The 16,905-nt window shown below is 44.8% G+C and overlaps 2 protein-coding genes across 10 annotated transcripts in view; one reads left to right on the plus strand and one right to left on the minus strand.

Annotated features, from left to right (window-relative positions):
• The window catches only part of usp8 (ubiquitin specific peptidase 8), a 54,125-nt gene extending 47,619 nt beyond the window's left edge, over positions 1 to 6,506 (minus strand). For 2 of the 3 annotated variants that reach the window (XM_073032782.1, XM_073032779.1), the window contains exon 1: positions 6,216 to 6,387. The gene's annotated coding sequence lies outside the window, so the exon portion shown is untranslated. The other variant, XM_073032780.1, reaches the window with a different exon arrangement.
• The window catches only part of gabpb1 (GA binding protein transcription factor subunit beta 1), a 125,469-nt gene continuing 115,035 nt past the window's right edge, over positions 6,472 to 16,905 (plus strand). For 2 of the 7 annotated variants that reach the window (XM_073032790.1, XM_073032791.1), the window contains exon 1: positions 9,579 to 9,600. In XM_073032790.1, the coding sequence (XP_072888891.1) occupies positions 9,586 to 9,600 (15 nt within the window). In that variant the 5' untranslated portion in view covers positions 9,579 to 9,585. Of the gene's footprint in view, positions 6,603 to 9,241; positions 9,601 to 16,905 lie in introns of those variants that run through there. The other 5 variants (XM_073032792.1, XM_073032793.1, XM_073032796.1 and 2 more) reach the window with 5 other exon arrangements.

The following is a 16,905-nucleotide window of genomic DNA, read 5'->3' on the forward strand; positions in this document are numbered from 1 at the left end:
GGCAGGATAGACAAACATGAGTCAGTGGATGTTGTTTATTTGGATTTTCAGGCCTTTGACAAGGTGCCACAAGTGAGACTGCCTAACAAAATATAGTACTATGGGAAAGGTACTAGAATGGATAGAAGATTGGCTAACTGGTGGAAAGCAAAGAGTTGGAATAAAGAGGGCCCTATCTGGTTGGCCACGGGTGACTGGTGAAGTACCGCAGGGGTCACTGTTGGGACTGCTTTTTTTCCATGTTTTATGTCAATGATTTGGATGAAGGAATTGATCGCTTTGTGGCCAAGTTTGCAGATAATAGGTGGAAAGACAGATAGTGTTGAGGAAGTAGAGTGTCTGCAAAAGCACTTAAGACAGATAAGGTGAATGCGTAAAGAACTGGCAGATGATATATAATGTATGGAAGTGTGTGGTCATGCACTTTGGCAGAAGGAATAAAGATTTGGACTGTTTTGTAAAGGGGGAAAATTCAAAAATCAGAGATGCAGGGGAACTAAGGACCCCTCATGCATGATTCCCTAAATGTTAATTTGAAGGTTGAGATGGCAGTAAGGAAAGCAAATGCAATGTTAGTTATTTATTTTGCGAGTACTAGAATATAAAAACAAGGATGTAATAATGCTGAGGTTTTATATGGCATTGGTCAGACTTCACTTGGAGGTATTGTGGGCAGTTTTGGACTCCTAATCTAAGACTCTGAGGCTGTGGTCACTGGAGTTTAGAAGAATCGGGGGGGAAGAGAATGGGAATTACATATCATGAAGATGTAACTAGTAGAGTGGATGGGGAGAGCCAGTGGATGTGGTATATTTAGATTTTCAAAAGGCTTTTGACAAGGTCCCACACAGGAGATTAGTGTGCAAACTTAAAGCACACAGTATCGGGGGCATGGTATTGATGTGGATAGAGAATTGGTTGGCAGACAGGAAGCAAAGAGTGGGAGTAAACGGGACCTTTTCAGAATGGCAGGCAGTGACTAGTGGGGTACTGCAAGGCTCAGTGCTGGGACCCCAGTTGTTTACAATATATATTAATGATTTAGACGAGGGAATTAAATGCAGCATCTCCAAGTTTGCGGATGACACGAAGCTGGGCGGCGTTGTTAGCTGTGAGGAGGATGCTAAGAGGATGCAGGGTGACTTGGATAGGTTAGGTGAGTGGGCAAATTCATGGCAGGTGCAATTTAATGTGGATAAATGTGAGCTTATCCACTTTGGTTGCAAGAACAGGAAAACAGATTATTATCTGAACAGTGGTCGATTAGGAAAAGGGGAGATGCAACGAAACCTGGGTGTCATTGTACACCAGTCATTGAAGGTGGACATGCAGGTACAGCAGGCGGTGAAAAAGGCAAATGGTATGTTGGCATTCATAGCAAAAGGATTTGAGTACAGGAGCAGGGAGGTTCTACTGCAGTTGTACAAGGCCTTGGTGAGACCGCACCTAGAATATTGTGTGCAGTTTTGGCCCCCTAATCTGAGGAAAGACATTCTTGCCATAGAGGGAGTACAGAGAAGGTTCACCAGATTGATTCCTGGGATGGCAAGACTTTCATATGAAGAAAGACTGGACCGACTAGGCTTATACTCACTGGAATTTAGAAGATTGAGGGGGGATCTTATTGAAACGTATAAAATTCTAAAGGGATTGGACAGGCTAGATGCAGGAAGATTGTTTCCAATGTTGGGGAAATCCAGAACGAGGGGTCACAGTTTAAGGATAAAGGGGAAGCCTTTTAGGACTGAGATGAGGAAAAACTTCTTCACACAGAGAGTGGTGAATCTGTGGAATTCTCTGCCACAGGAAACAGTTGAGGCCAGTTCATTGGCTATATTTAAGAGGAAGTTAGATATGGCCCTTGTGGCTAAAGGGATCAGGGGTATGGAGAGAAAGCAGGTACAGGGTTCTGAGTTGGATGATCAGCCATGATCATACTGAATGGCGGTGCAGGCTCGAAGGGCCGAATGGCTTACTCCTGCACCTATTTTCTATGTTTCTATTGAAACCTATCAAATATTGCAAGGTCTGTGGCAAGGATGTGGGGGTAGACAAGTGAAGAGTGTTCCTTCACATTCCTGATGAGATTTGTGGATGTTGGACAGGGTCTGAGGAATTAGGATGTGAGCTACTTTACAACAGGATTCCTAGCCCTGACATGCTCTTGTCGCTACATTGTCTATGGCTTTTCTAGTTCAGTTTCTGGTCAATAGTAACCCCAACACCTCTCTGGGGCCCCAAGGCCTGGATATGATGCAGGTCTTCCTGCATTTGAAAGTAGACTGCTTCGATATTATGCAATCATCAATGATTCATGATCAAGATCCCCCTGAACTTCACTCATTGATATTCTCAATCCATTTCGATAGTAATAGACTCGGAGCACTACAGCACAGATCCAGGCCCTTTGGCCTATCTAGTCCATGCCAAACTGTTATGAGATTATCTGTAATCTGTCTTTTAATTTCTCTTACCAAAATGTAAGATCTCACACTTTCCCACATTAATTTGCAAGTTTACTCAACCTGTGCCTCTGTAGTTGACAGACAGACATACTTTATTGATCCCGAGGGAAACTGGGTTTTGTTACAGCCGCATCAACCAAGAATAGTGAAGAAATATAGCAATATAAAACCATAAATAATTGAATAATAATAAGTTAATCATGCCCAGTGGAAATAAGTTCAGGACCAGCCGATTGGCTCAGGGTGTCTGACACTCCTAGGGAGGAGTTGTAAAGTTTGATGGCCACAGGTAGGAATGACTTCCTATGACGCTCAGTGTTGCATCTCGGTGGAATGAGTCTCTGGCTGAATGTACTCCTGTGCCTAACCAGTACATTATGGAGTGGATGGGAGTCATCATCCAAGATGGCATGCAACTTGGACAGCATCCTCTTTTCAGACACCACCGTCAGAGTCCAGTTCCACCCCCACAACATCACTGGCCTTACGAATAAGTTTGTTGATTCTGTTGGTGTCTGCTACCCTCAGCCTGCTGCCCCAGCACACAACAGCAAACATGATAGCACTGGCCACCACAGCCTCGTAAAACATCCACAGCATCGTCCAGCAGATGTTAAAGAACCTCAGTCTCCTCAGGAAATAGAGTCCGCTCTGACCCTTCTTGTAGACAGCCTCAGTGTTCTTTGACCAGTCCAGTTTATTGTCCATTCGTATCCCCAGGTATTTATAATGCTCCACCATGTCCACACTGACCCCTTGGATGGAAACAGGGGTCACCGGTGCCTTAGCCCTCCTCAGGTCCACCACCAGCTCCTTAGTCTTTTTCACCTTAAGCTGCAGATGATTCTGCTCGCACCATGTGACAAAGTTTCCCACCGTAGCCCTGTACTCGGCCTCATCTCCCCTGCTGATGCATCCTCTAGTTATAGAAACATAGAAAACCTACAGCACAATACAGGCCCTTCGGCTCACAAACCTGTGCCAAACATGTCCCTACCTTAGAACTACCTACACTTAACCATAGCCCTCTATTTTTCTAAGCTCCATGTATCCATCCAGAAGTCTCTTAAAAGACCCTATCGTTTCGGCCTTCACTGCCGCCAGCAGCCCATTCCACGTACTCACCACTCTCTGCATAAAAAACTTACCCCTGACATATGTGAAGTTACCCACCAGCAGAAAAAGCTCAAAAGGCAAAACACTAATTAAATGGTTTAATGGTTATAAACTTCAGTCTATAACCATTAGAGTCTGCTGTCCTTGTATAACAAAGCCATTGAAAGCAAACATGCAGTTGCAACAACCAGTTTAAAGAGCTATTAGTTTGATGGCCTTCATTGCAAGAGGATTCAACTCTAGCGGTAAGATGGTCTTGTTGCAATTATACATAGTGAATCTATACACAGTTTTGATCTCTGTAACAAAACAAAAAGGGGTGACTTACTCCTACTTTCTTGTATGACAGCTCTCTCGGCTGGTGGAATTGTGTGAAAAGAGATTGGACGATCTCAACCTAGACTTCGAAAGGGCAGCAACCATGTGGAGTCAAGAAGAGCAGGGTGAGTGGCCTCAATGGCCATTGCCTGGAAGCACTGTCATCTATCAGAATTAAGTCCTTCGAGAGGTTGGAACTCCTGCCCCAGCAAGGACGTGAGCTTCCTATCACAACAGGTCTACAGCAGACTCAATCTCACTGGCTCTCTGCTCTGATTTACTGCACCAAGTGATCCGCAAGACATACTTCAGACTGTTTATTGATTACAACTTGACATTCAATGCCATTATTCACTCAGTATTAATAACCAAGCTTCAAAACCTGGGCTTCTGTACCTCCCTCTATAATTGGACCCTCGATTTCCTTATCAGGAGACCACAGTCAGTACAGATCAGTACTATCAAAACCTGGGCCTCTACTTCTCTGTAACTGGATCCTTGACTTCCTTATCTGGCCACAGTCAGTGGAGATCAGTAATAACATCTCTTTTGCACTGATGATCAACACAGACACCTTGAGAATGTGTGCTTAGCCCCCTGTTCACTCCCTCTACAATCATGACTATCTGGCTAAGCACAACTCAAACATAATCTATAAATTCGCAGATGATACCACTGCCGTTTGCAGAACTCAGATGTTGACAAGAAAGCTTATAGAGTGAGACAGATCAGCTGGCTTTTCAATAACAACCTCACACTCAGCACCAGCAAGATGAAGGGACTGATTACGCACTTCCGGAAGAAAAAGTCAGGAGAACATTGCGATCTCAGCAGTGGAAATTTGTATAGTTTTTCGTGAATTCTAACATATACCTTTTTTCTCCTGTACACACCTGCAAGAAAATAAATCTCATGGTAACACATTATATGAGCATTTTGATAATAATTCACTTTGACTTTTAAAGAATGAGCAGCTTAAAATTCAAAGTGAATTTATTATCGACGTATATGTAACTGTATACTACCCTGAGATTTTTTTTGCAGGCATTTATAGTAGAAGGAAGTACAACTGAATTTTATGAAAAACTATACACAAAGACTGACAAACAAGGACAATCTGCAAATAAAAAAGACCATGAGTTGTAAAGAGTCCTTGAAAGTGAGTCTGTTCATAAGCCTGATGGTTGTAGGACAATAACTGTTCTAGGGCTCAACACACTGATGCAAGGCATCCATTGTGAAGGACCTTCACCATCTGTGGATGCCCTCTTCTCATTACCATCGGGGAAGTGGTTATAAAAAGCCTGAAGACCCACACTCAATGATTCAGAAATAACTTCCTCCCCCTGGCCAGATGGACCATGAATACTATCTCATTATTCCTTCACTGCACTTATTTCTGTAATTTACAGATTTTTATGTCCTTCCATTGTACTGCTGCTGCAAAATATCACATTTCATGTCATATGTCAGTGATAACAAATCGGAGTCTGTTCCTCTCTAAAATTTAAAACATGATGAGATGCAACTGAAATGGTCATTATTTATTTATTTAGAGATACAGCACTAACCTACTAACTCGGAAATCTTTGGAACCCGTGGGAGCAATCTGGAGTACCTGGAGGAAACCCATGTGGTCAGGGGAGCATGTACAAACATCTTACAGTGGCAGGATTCAACCTACGATGTAAAGTATCAAGCTAACTGCTAACCTAGGAGGAAGGGAGGGAGGGGAGCTGGTGGGGGGGGGGGAGACTTTGGGGTTCCCTCATTTAACTGTCATTCATTCTTAGGGGCACTTTTCCGTTTTTGTGGATGTTTGTGAAGAAAAGGCATTTCAGGATGTATATTGTATACATTTCTCTGACATTAAATTGGACCTTTGAAGAATGTTATCCTGGATGGGAGACAATCTAAAACTGAAGTTCAATTTCTTAAGATTAGCATTTAAATTTGGCATATGGAAAAATTTGTTCTCTCACACTGTGAAGTGTTTGACCACAAAAGGGTGTAAGGACCATGATGTTGAATGTGGTGTGTGTGTGTGGGGGGGGGGGGGGTTGGTATTTGAGATACAAACTCATGGAATTGAAAGATAGTGCGTTTGAACTATCAGATGACAGATTACTACCCCTAATCTCCTTTAGCCCAGAGTGGCCCTCAAACCCACCCTAAACCAATGGCCAAAAAGGGGACTCTAACCCCAATTCACAGCCTCACTCTTCCCCAACACCAAACTCCCTGCGTCGCCTCATTAGCCGTACAGTCCCTCTCCCCATACTCAGCTTCTCAACTCCCGCTCCCCTTCCTACTCACTGCGGGGCTTCAATCAGCGACAAGCTGGAACCTGCGGCCTACTTGTCCTCGGGTTCAACTCAGATATTTAAAAAATTCTGAGCCGTCGGTCTCCGACGAATACGCCGTGGATCTCAGTTCCCTGCGGCTCAGCTCACTCCCCGCCCTCCCGAAACGCCTCAGACTGTTAATACCGCACCATTAATTCCTGTACCAAGATGGCGGCGGCAGCTGGGGCGCGCGGCCCGAGTCACGTGTGCCCCCTTCGCCCTCCGCGGTCCGCCTTGCGCTCGGTGGCAGCGCGGGGCCTGCGGCACGCGGCGCCCGCTAGCCCGTCCGTCTCGCTCTGTCCCGCCTCCCGGTCCCCGCCGCAGCGATCTACAGCTCGAACCCCAGCCGGCGACCGAGGTAGGTGCGAGTTGTGGCGGGGGTTAGGCGCGAACTCCCGCTCCCCGCGCGGGCGGCCTGAAGCTTTTCCAGGTCACGCCGAGGCGATGGCCGACCGGATGTGGAAGTTGATCCCTTTCTCTGCGCCTTAAACAATAATCGACTTCCCCCGGAAAGGCGCTGGGCCCCGGGCCGTCGCCCGCTTCCTGTCGTCCCGACCCGAGTGCCGCGGCAACCGACCGCACACGGCCCGGTCCGCTGGGCCCCCTGTCGGGGCCTGAGGCCCGGGCTGTCGGTGGATTCTCCGTCCCGGAGCCAGGGCCGTGTCTAGACTCGCCCCATGAAGCGGGCCTGCGGGGGCGGGAGGGGAGTGGGGATCCGTGGGGGTTGCTGGGCCTGGGTGATCGGAGGGTTGAGAGGGTACGGCGCGGGGGGTGGGGAGGGGAGAGGGACCGCGCGGAAGCCGTGGGGCTGATAGCCCCTTCTCCAGGCAGACGGGGAGTGGTGCTTTCGGTTGGTCAGTTCAATAGCAGGAGGATCCCTAAACATCCCTACACCTGCAGAGTTACATCTTAAAGACTGACATCCCCTGCACAGAGCCAAACGTTGCGAGTGATAGAATTTGCATCATGCGGAGGGAATGGCATTGCATAAGTACCATATGGATGGAGTGAAGCTTTGAATATAGAACGTACCAGAACCAGAATCTGAGCGGTTAATTGAATGTAAAGTCAATCTGGTGGTAGTAAACAAAGGATGGCCGACTGTATTAGCCAGGGCAGGACACAGTACGGACTCTGCTGTTTCTGGTGATGTACGTTATTATCGATGGTGAGAAAAGAAAGTTCTGTATCGTTTGGGATTTGGAGATATGTAAGATAACAAGATTATGGGATGATTCTGAATGATTTAGAGGAACAGACGCGTTGGACTCCACGCAGATATCTTTGGGGTGCACCGATGCATTACAGTGTTCATGTTTGATTGTGGCTGTTCTGTCCAAACTCTTGCAGGTTGTGCCAGCAATGTTCTGTGACCTCTGCCCTCCATTGGTGGTCACCCAGTAAAGAATTGCCACTAACTTAGTGTGAGGTGGCTACCTCTGAGGGCTGGTGTTGGGCAGGCTGGGGTGAGGCATTGGCATCCTTGCCTTCATCAGTTGTGACACTGGGTTTAAAGATTCAATAAGTCATGTTGCAGCTATGTAATACTTTGGTTAGGCTGTATTATGTATAATTCTGGTTGCCACAATACAGGAAGATGTGGAATCTTTAAAGAGGGTGCAGAGGATGCTACCTGGTTTAGAGGGTATCAGCTATATAAAGAAGTTGGACAAACTTGGATTATTTTCTCTGAAGTGTTGGGATGCTGTAGGGAAATACATTTATAAAATTATGAGAGAGGTAGATACTTTTTTCCCTCCCAGTGGAATTGTCAAGTACTAGAGGTCATACTTTAAGGTGAGAGGGGGAAATGTGAGGGGTAAGTTGTTTTCTCATAGTGTGATAGGTGTCAGGAATGTGCTGACAGGAGTGAAGATGGAAGCAGATGGGATAGAGGCATATTGACAGGCACATGAACATCAAAATCAGGTTTAATATCACTGGCATATGCCATAAAATTTGTTTTGTGGCAGCAGTACATTGCAATACATAATTTTAAAACTATGATTTAGATTTTTAATTATCTGCTGTCTGTAAGGAGTTTGTACATTCTCCGCATGACTCTGGGTTTCCTCTGGGTGCTTCAGTTTCCTCCCATAGTCCAAAGACGTAACAGTTGGTAGGTTAGTTGGGGATTGCTGGGTGGCACAACTTGAAGGGCCAGAATGGTCTATCCTGTGCTGTATCTCAGTAAAATAAACAATAAGGAATATATATTTTAAGAAGACAATTAAGTAAGTAGTGCAAAAAGGCAGGAAAAATACAGAAATTTTTTTTCATGGTGTTCATGGATTCATTGTCCATTCAGAAATCTGACAGCAAGAGGAGGAAGTTGTCCCTGAAATGTTGAGTGTGTCTCTTTAGGCTCTTGTACCTCCTCTCTGATGGTGGAAATGAGAAAAGGGCACGTCCTGGGTGCTGGGGGTCCTTCATGATGGATGCCGCATTTCTGAGGCATTGCATTTTGAATGCTGGGGAATCTAGTATCAATGATGGAGCTGGCTGAGTTCACAATTTTCTGCAGCCTTTTCCGATCCTTGTAGTGCCCCCCCCCCCCCCCCCCCATACCAGACAGTGAAGTACCAGCTTTCCATGGTATATGGTTCCTGGTCGTAAGGCCAGTGATGTTGTGGGGATGGAACTGGACTCTCTGACGGTGGTGTCTGAAAAGAGGATGCTGTCCAAGTTGCATGCCATCTTGGACAATGACTCCCATCTACTCCATAATGTACTGGTTAGGCACAGGAGTACATTCAGCCAGAGACCCATTCCACCGAGATGTAACACTGAGCGTCATAGGAAGTCATTCCTACCTGTGGCCATCAAATTTTACAACTCCTCCCTCGGAGTGTCAGACACCCTGAGTCAATAGGCTGGTCCTGGACTTATTTCCACTTGGCACGATTAACTTATTATTATTTAATTATTTATGGTTTTATATTGCTATATTTCTTCACTATTCTTGGTTGGTGCAGCTGTAACAAAACCCAGTTTCCCTCGGGATCAATAAAGTATGTCTGTATATACAGAAATTGGTGAGTGTCTTTGGGGACACTCAAATTCTCCTCAAATTTTAAATGAAGTGTAGCTGCTGTCATGCCACGTCTGAAACTGCATCAATATGCTGGGTCCAGGATAGATCTTCATCAGAGATGTTGACACACAGGATTGAAACTGCTCATTCTTTCCACTTCTGGTCCCTCAATGAGAACTGATGTGTTTTTCTTTCACTTCCCCTTCCTGAAGTCAACAATCAATTCGTTGGTCTCACTGACATTGAGTGCAAGGTTGTTGTTGACACCATTCAATCCGCTGAAATGTGTCATTGGAACATTGGAATCATGGAACGCATGCAGGTAGATAGGATTAGTTTCATTTGGCATTATATTTGACACAAACATCATGGGCTGGAGGGCCTTATCCTGCTTAGTACTGTTTTGTGTTTCAGCCCTGGGACAACCTGTAGCCTGCTGGAAGTGGGGGTGGGGGATAAGGAAGTGGACTACATCCCAGAGTTCTGAAAAGGGTTGCTGAAGAGATAGCAGATGCATTGGTTATAATCTTTCAAGATTCACTTGATTCTGACGTGGTCCAGGACTAGAAGATTGCGAATGTCACTCCACTCTTTAAGAAGGCGAAAGGCAAAAGGAAGGAAATTATCAGCCAGTTAGCCTAACCTCGGTGGTTGGGAAAGTTTTGGGAGTCCATTGTTAAGGATGAGGATTCATGGTACTTGTAGACTAATGATAATATCAGTCAAAGTCAGTGTGCTTTTTATAAAAGGAAATCTTGCCTGACAAATCTTTTGGAGTTCTTTGAGGAAGTAACGAGCAGGGTGGACAAAGGAGAGGCAGTAGATGTCGTATGCTTGGTTATTCAGAAGGCATTTGATAAGGCGCCACACATGAGACTGCTTAACAAGATAAAATCCTTTGGCGTTACAGGAATGGAGAGAAGGCGAGGGAGTGGGGACTAGTGGTGTTCCTCAGGGGTCAGTATTGGGACTGCCACTTTTCACATTGTTTGTCACTGATTCAGCTAATGGAATTGATGGCTTTGTGCCAAAGTCTGTGGATAATATAAAGAGGGGTGGAGGAGTAGGTATTGCAGAGGAGGCTGTGCGATTGCAGCAGGACTTGGGAAAAATTGGAAGAATGGCCAAAAAGGTGGCAGATGGAATACAGTTTGGGAAATGTATGACAATGCATTTTGGTAAAAGCAACAGATTATCTGAATGGGGGGAAAAAATCAAATATCAGAGGTGCAAAGGGACTTGGGAGTCCTCATGCAAGACTCCCAGAAGGTTAATTTACAGGTCGATTCTGCGGTAAAGAAGGCAAATGCAATGTTGGCATTTATTTCAAGGGGAATAGAATATAAAAGCAAGGAGATAAGTCTGAGGCTTTATAATTCACTAGTCTGGCCACATTTGCAGTATTGTCAAAAGTTTTGGGCCCCATATATCTGAAAGCAAGTGTTGTCATTGGAGAGTGTCTAGAGGAGGTTCACAAGAATGATTCCGGGAATGAAGGGGTTGACGAGCGATTGGCAGTTTTGGGCCTGTACTCACTGGAATTTAGAAGAATGTGGGGGGAATTTCATTGAAACCTACTGAATGTTGAAAGGACTAGATAAAGTGGATGTTGGAAGGATGTTTCCTGTTGTGGGGGTGTCCAGAACTAGAGGGCACAGCCTCAAAGTTGAGGGGTGACTCTTGTGAACAGAGGTAAGAAGGAATATTTTTAGCCGGAAAGTACTGAATCTTTGGAATGTTCTGCCTTAGACAGTTGTGGGGGGCCAAGACCGTGGGTATACTTAAGGCTGAAGTTGATAGTTTTCTGATCTGAGCATCAAAGGATATGGTAAGGAGGCAGGTGTATGGGGTTGAGTGGGATCTGGGATCAGCCATGATGGAATGGTGCAGCAGACTCATTGGGTTGAATGGCCTGATTCTGCTCTTATGCCTTATGATCTTATGGCATGCTGACTTTATTAATCAGGGCACTGAGTACAGGAGTTGGGAAGTTATAGTGAGGCCACAATTTTATTACAGCTTTGGTCACCATTATAACAACGATGTTGTGAAAATGGAAAGGGTGCAGAAATGTTTTATCAGGATGTTGTCTGGACCTGGGTCTAAGTTACAAGGAGAGATTGTGTAGACGGGAATTTTCTTCCCTTGAAATTCAGAATTGAGGAATGACTTGATAAAAGACCATAAGTCATAGGAGCAGAATTAGGCCATTTGGCCCATGGAGTATGCTCCGCCATTTAAAACAGAAACATAGGAAACGTACAGCACAGTACAGGCCCTTTGGCCCACAAAGCTGTGCTGAACATGTCCCTACCTTAGAAATTACTAGGGTTGCCCATAGACCTCTATTTTTCTAAGCTCCAAGTATCTGTCCAAAAGTCTCTTAAAAGACTATCGTATCCGCCTCCACCACCATTGCCGGCAGCCCATTCCACACACCCACCACTCTGTGAAAAAAAAACTTAGCTTTTAAAAAAAACTTACTGTGTAAAAAAAATATTTAATGGTGGCTGATCCTTTTTTCCCTTCTCAGTCCCACTCCCAGGCCTTCTCCCCCTAACCTTTGATGCTGTGGCCAATCAAGAGCCTATCAGTCTCTGCCTTAAATACACCCAACAACCTGGCCTCCACAGCTATGTGTGGTAACAAATTCCACAAATTCACCACATCTTTTTTTCTCGGCATCTCTTTTAAATGGATGCCCCTCTATTCTGAAGCTGTGCCTTCTTGTCCTAGAGTCCCTCACCATGGGAAACATCCTTTCCACATCTACTCTGTCTAAGCCTTTAAATATTCGAAAGGTTTCAATGAAATGCCCCGTCATCCTTCTAAATTCCAGCGTGTACAGGCCCAGAGCTATCAAACGTTCCTCAAGAGATAACACCCTGGAATCATCCTTGTGAATCTCCTCTGACCCCTCTCTAATGCCAGCACATCTTTTCTAAGATGAACAGCCCAAAATTGTTCACAATACCCAAGGTGAAGCCTCAGCAGTGCCTTATAAAGCCTCAGCATCACATCCCTGCTCTTGTATTCTAGACCTCTTAAAATGAATGCTAACATTGTATTTGCCTTCCTCACCACTTACTCAACCTGCAAGTTAACCTTTAGGATGTTCTGCACAAGTCCCTTTGCATCTCAGGTTTATGGATTTTCTCCCCATTTAGAAAATAGTCTGCACATTTATTTAGAAACATAGAAAACCTACAGCATAATACAGGCCCTTCAGCCCACAAAGCTATGCTGAACATGTTCTGAACCTTAGAACTACCTAAGCTTACCCATAGCCCTCTATTTTTCTAAGCTCCATGTATCCATCCAGGAGTCTCTTAAAAGACCCTATCTTTTCTGCCTTCATCACCACTGCTGGCAGTCCATTCCACACACTCACCACTCTCTGCGTAAAAAAAAAAACAAAAAAACTTACCCCTGACATCTCTACTGTACCTACTTCCAAGCACCTTAAAACTATGCCCCCTTGTGCTAGCCATTTCAGCCCTGGATCAATGCCTCTCATCATCTTCTAACGCCTCTATCAGGTCACCAGTCATCCTCCGTCGCTCCAAGGAGTAAAGGCCGAGTTTACTCAACCTTTTCTCGTAAGGCATGCCCCCTAATCCAGGCAACATCCTTGTAAATCTCCTCTGTACACTTTCTATGGTTTCCATGTCCTTCCTGTAGTGAGATGACCAGAATTGAGCACAGTACTCCAAGTGGGGTCTGACCAGGGTCCTATAGAGCTGCAACATTACCTCTCTGTTCCTAAACTAAATCCATCAATTGATGAAGGCCAATGCACTGTATGTCTTCTTAACCACAGAGTCAACCTGCGTAGCAGCTTTGAGTGTCCTATGTACTCGGACCCCAAGATCCCTCTGATCCTCCACACTGCCAAGAGTCTTGCCATTAATGCTATATTCTGCCATCGTATTTGACCCACCAAAATACACCTCACACTAATCTGGGTTGAACTCCATCTGCCAAAGTTCATGACCATTCATTTTCCAACATTGCATTTCATTTGCCACTTTCATGCCCATTCTGCTAATCAGTCTAAGTCCTTCTGCAGCCTACCTGTTTCCACAACACTATCTGCCCATCCACCAATCTTCGTATCATCTGCAAACTTTGCAACAAAGCCATCTATTCCATCATCTAACTCAGGGGTCACCAACCTTTTCTGCACCACGGACCGGTTTAATATTGACAATATTCTTGCGGACCGGCCGACAGGGTGGGGGGGGGGGGTGTGTTAATCACAACAGGAATATAGGTGATAAGTCAACTATAAGTCTCTTACAAGTGGCTAATACACTGAATTTCGTTTCTAACATCGGTTAGTCTGACATCGGTGGTGGGGAAAATGCTAGAGTCGGTTATCAAAGATGTGATAACAGCACATTTGGAAAGAGGTGAAATCATCGGACAAAGTCAGCATGGATTTGTGAAAGGAAAATCATGTCTGACGAATCTTATAGAATTTTTTGAAGATGTAACTAGTAGAGTGGATAGGGGAGAGTCAGTGGATGTGGGATATTTAGATTTTCAAAAGGCTTTTGACAAGGTCCCACACAGGAGATTAGTGTGCAAACTTAAAGCACACGGTATTGGGGGTATGGTATTGATGTGGATAGAGAATTGGTTGGCAGACAGGAAGCAAAGAGTGGGAGTAAACGAGACCTTTTCTAGAATGGCAGGCAGTGACTAGTGGGGTACTGCAAGGCTCAGTGCTGGGACCCCAGTTGTTTACAATATATATTAATGATTTAGACGAGGGAATTAAATGCAGCATCTCCAAGATTGCGGATGACACGAAGCTGGGTGGCGGTGTTAGCTGTGAGGAGGATGCAAAGAGGATGCAGGGTGACTTAGATAAGTTAGGTGAGTGGGCAAATTCATGGCAGATGCAATTTAATGTGGATAAATGTGAGGTTATCCACTTTGGTTGCAAGAACAGGAAAACAGATTACTATCTGAACGGTGGCCGATTAGGAAAAGGGGAGATGCAACGAGACCTGGGTGTCATTGTACACCAGTCATTGAAGGTGGGCATGCAGGAACAGCAGGCGGTGAAAAAGGCAAATGGTATGTTGGCATTCATAGCAAAAGGATTTGAGTACAGGAGCAGGGAGGTTCTACTGCAGTTGTACAAGGCCTTGGCGAGACCGCACCTAGAGTATTGTGTGCAGTTTTGGCCCCCGAATCTGAGGAAAGACATTCTTGCCATAGAGGGAGTACAGAGAAGGTTCACCAGATTGATTCCTGGGATGGCAGGACTTTCATATGAAAAAAGACTGGATCGACTAGGCTTATACTCACTGGAATTTAGAAGATTGAGGGGGGATCTTATTGAAACGTATAAAATTCTAAAGGGATTGGACAGGCTAGATGCAGGAAGATTGTTTCCGGTGTTGGGGAAGTCCAGAAAGAGGGGTCACAGTTTAAGGATAAAGGGGAAGCCTTTTAGGACCGAGATGAGGAAGAACTTCTTCACACAGAGAGTGGTGAATCTGTGGAATTCTCTGCCACAGGAAACAGTTGAGGCTGGTTCATTGGCTATATTTAAGAGGAAGTTAGATATGTCCCTTGTGGCTAAAGGGATCAGGGGGTATGGAGAGAAAGCAGGTACAGGGTTCTGAGTTGGATGATCAGCCATGATCATACTGAATGGCGTTGCAGGCTCGAAGGGCCGAATGGCCTACTCCTGCACCTATTTTCTATGTTTCTATTAAAAGGGATTATCTAACGAATTTAATATTAAGCACACAGCACATATTTTCCTCGCATGAACATAGTGATAAGTAAATTACAACTCACTTATAAGTCAATAGCATCATAACATTTTAAATAATGTTTGGATATTAAACACACAGCGCATATTTTCCTCTTATGAACATATAAAATCATTGGACCACACCAGTGAGAGGACAAGGTAAGGGCCGGAGGTCCCCGTACTGGGGCTGCAGCGGTCGCAGTCTGGAGAGAGTGACCGACCGAGTGAGGAGTGTGACAGGGTACGCGCCCACCCTCCTTGTAGGTAGGTAGAATCTATTGGCTGACAAAAGTTTAGCTCGAGGGATGACTTTCAGTAGATCGCAGTGAGGTAGCTGCTCTGCTACTTACGAAACCCTGAGCCCAAATTAGGTCGTCTGCGAATATTTTAGCACTGGGTTCCCCACGAACATTCAGTGTGCTAAACAGGTTTAGAGGCAGCGCCCATCTGTCCACGCTCCAGGCCAGTAGCATTGGCACTTCTCACTGACCGGTTACCTGAGGCCAACCAGTGATCCCTGGTACGAGGGTATCACTGTGTTTAGGTACTGATGACCTTGCATACATTCAGTTCAACAGTGGGCATAACAGGAATGAGGAAAGGCGCAGCTGACTCATATCGTTTCATATCGCCAAATCACATCGTTTCCTCGCAGCCCAGTACCACATGCTTTGCGGCCTGGTGGTTGGGGACCACTGATCTAACTCATTGATAAACAGCATAAAAAGAAGCAGTTCTGACACTCACCTGTGCAAAACACCACTAGTCACTTGGCAGCCAACCAGAAAAGGATCCGTTTATTCCCACTCACTGTCTTCTACCAATCAGCCATTGCTCTAACCATGCTAGCAACTTTCCTGCAATACCATGGACTCTTGGTAAGCAGCCTCATGTGTGGCACCTTGTGAAATGCCTTTTAAAAGTCTAAATATACATCCACAGCATTCCCTTTATCTATCCTAGTTGTAATCTATTCAAAGAATTACAACATGTTTGTCAGGTAAGATTTTCCCTTAAGGAAACCATGCTGACTTTGTCCTATCTTGTCATGTGTCACCAAGTCCATCACTTCATCCTAAACAATTGACTCCATTATGTTCCCAATCACTAAGATCAGGCTAACAAGTCTATAATTTTCTTTCTGCTGATTTCTCCCTTAAAGAGTGGAGTGATGTTTGCAATTTTTCCAATCCTCCAGAACCATGCCAGAGTCCAATGATTCTTGAAAGATCATTGCTAATGCTTCCACAATCTCTACCACTATCTCTTTCAGAACCCTAGGGTGCAGTTCATCTGGTCTGGGTGACTTACGTATCTTTAGGTCTGTCAGCGTTTTGAGCACTTTCTCCCTGGAAATAGTAACTGTACTCACTTCTCTTCCCTCACATCCTTCAACACCTGCACACTGCTAGTGTTTTCCACAGCAAAGACTGATGCAAAATACTTATTTAGTTCATCTGCCCTCTCCTTTTCCTTGTTATTTTTCCGCCCTCATTTTCTAGAGGTGCTATATCCACTCTCAACTCTCTTTTATCTTTTATATATGTAAAGAAGCATTTTTTTTATTCACCTTGATATTGTTTGCTAGTTTGCTTTTCAACTTATCCTTCCTAATGATTTCTTTAGTTGCTTTCAGTCTGGTTTTAAAAGCTTAGCAATCCTCTAGCCACTAATTTTTGCTTTGTTTAATGCCCTCTCTTTTGCTTTTATGTTAGCTTTGATTTCCCTTGTTAGCCACAGTTGTACTATTTTGCCATTTGAGTATTTCTTTGTTTTTGGAATATATCTATCCTACATCTTCCAATTGCTGCTCTGCAGTCATCTCTGCCAGCATCTCCTTCCAGTTCACTTTGG

The sequence above is a fragment of the Hemitrygon akajei genome, chromosome 30, assembly GCF_048418815.1.
Source record: "Hemitrygon akajei chromosome 30, sHemAka1.3, whole genome shotgun sequence".
NCBI lineage: Eukaryota > Metazoa > Chordata > Chondrichthyes > Myliobatiformes > Dasyatidae > Hemitrygon > Hemitrygon akajei.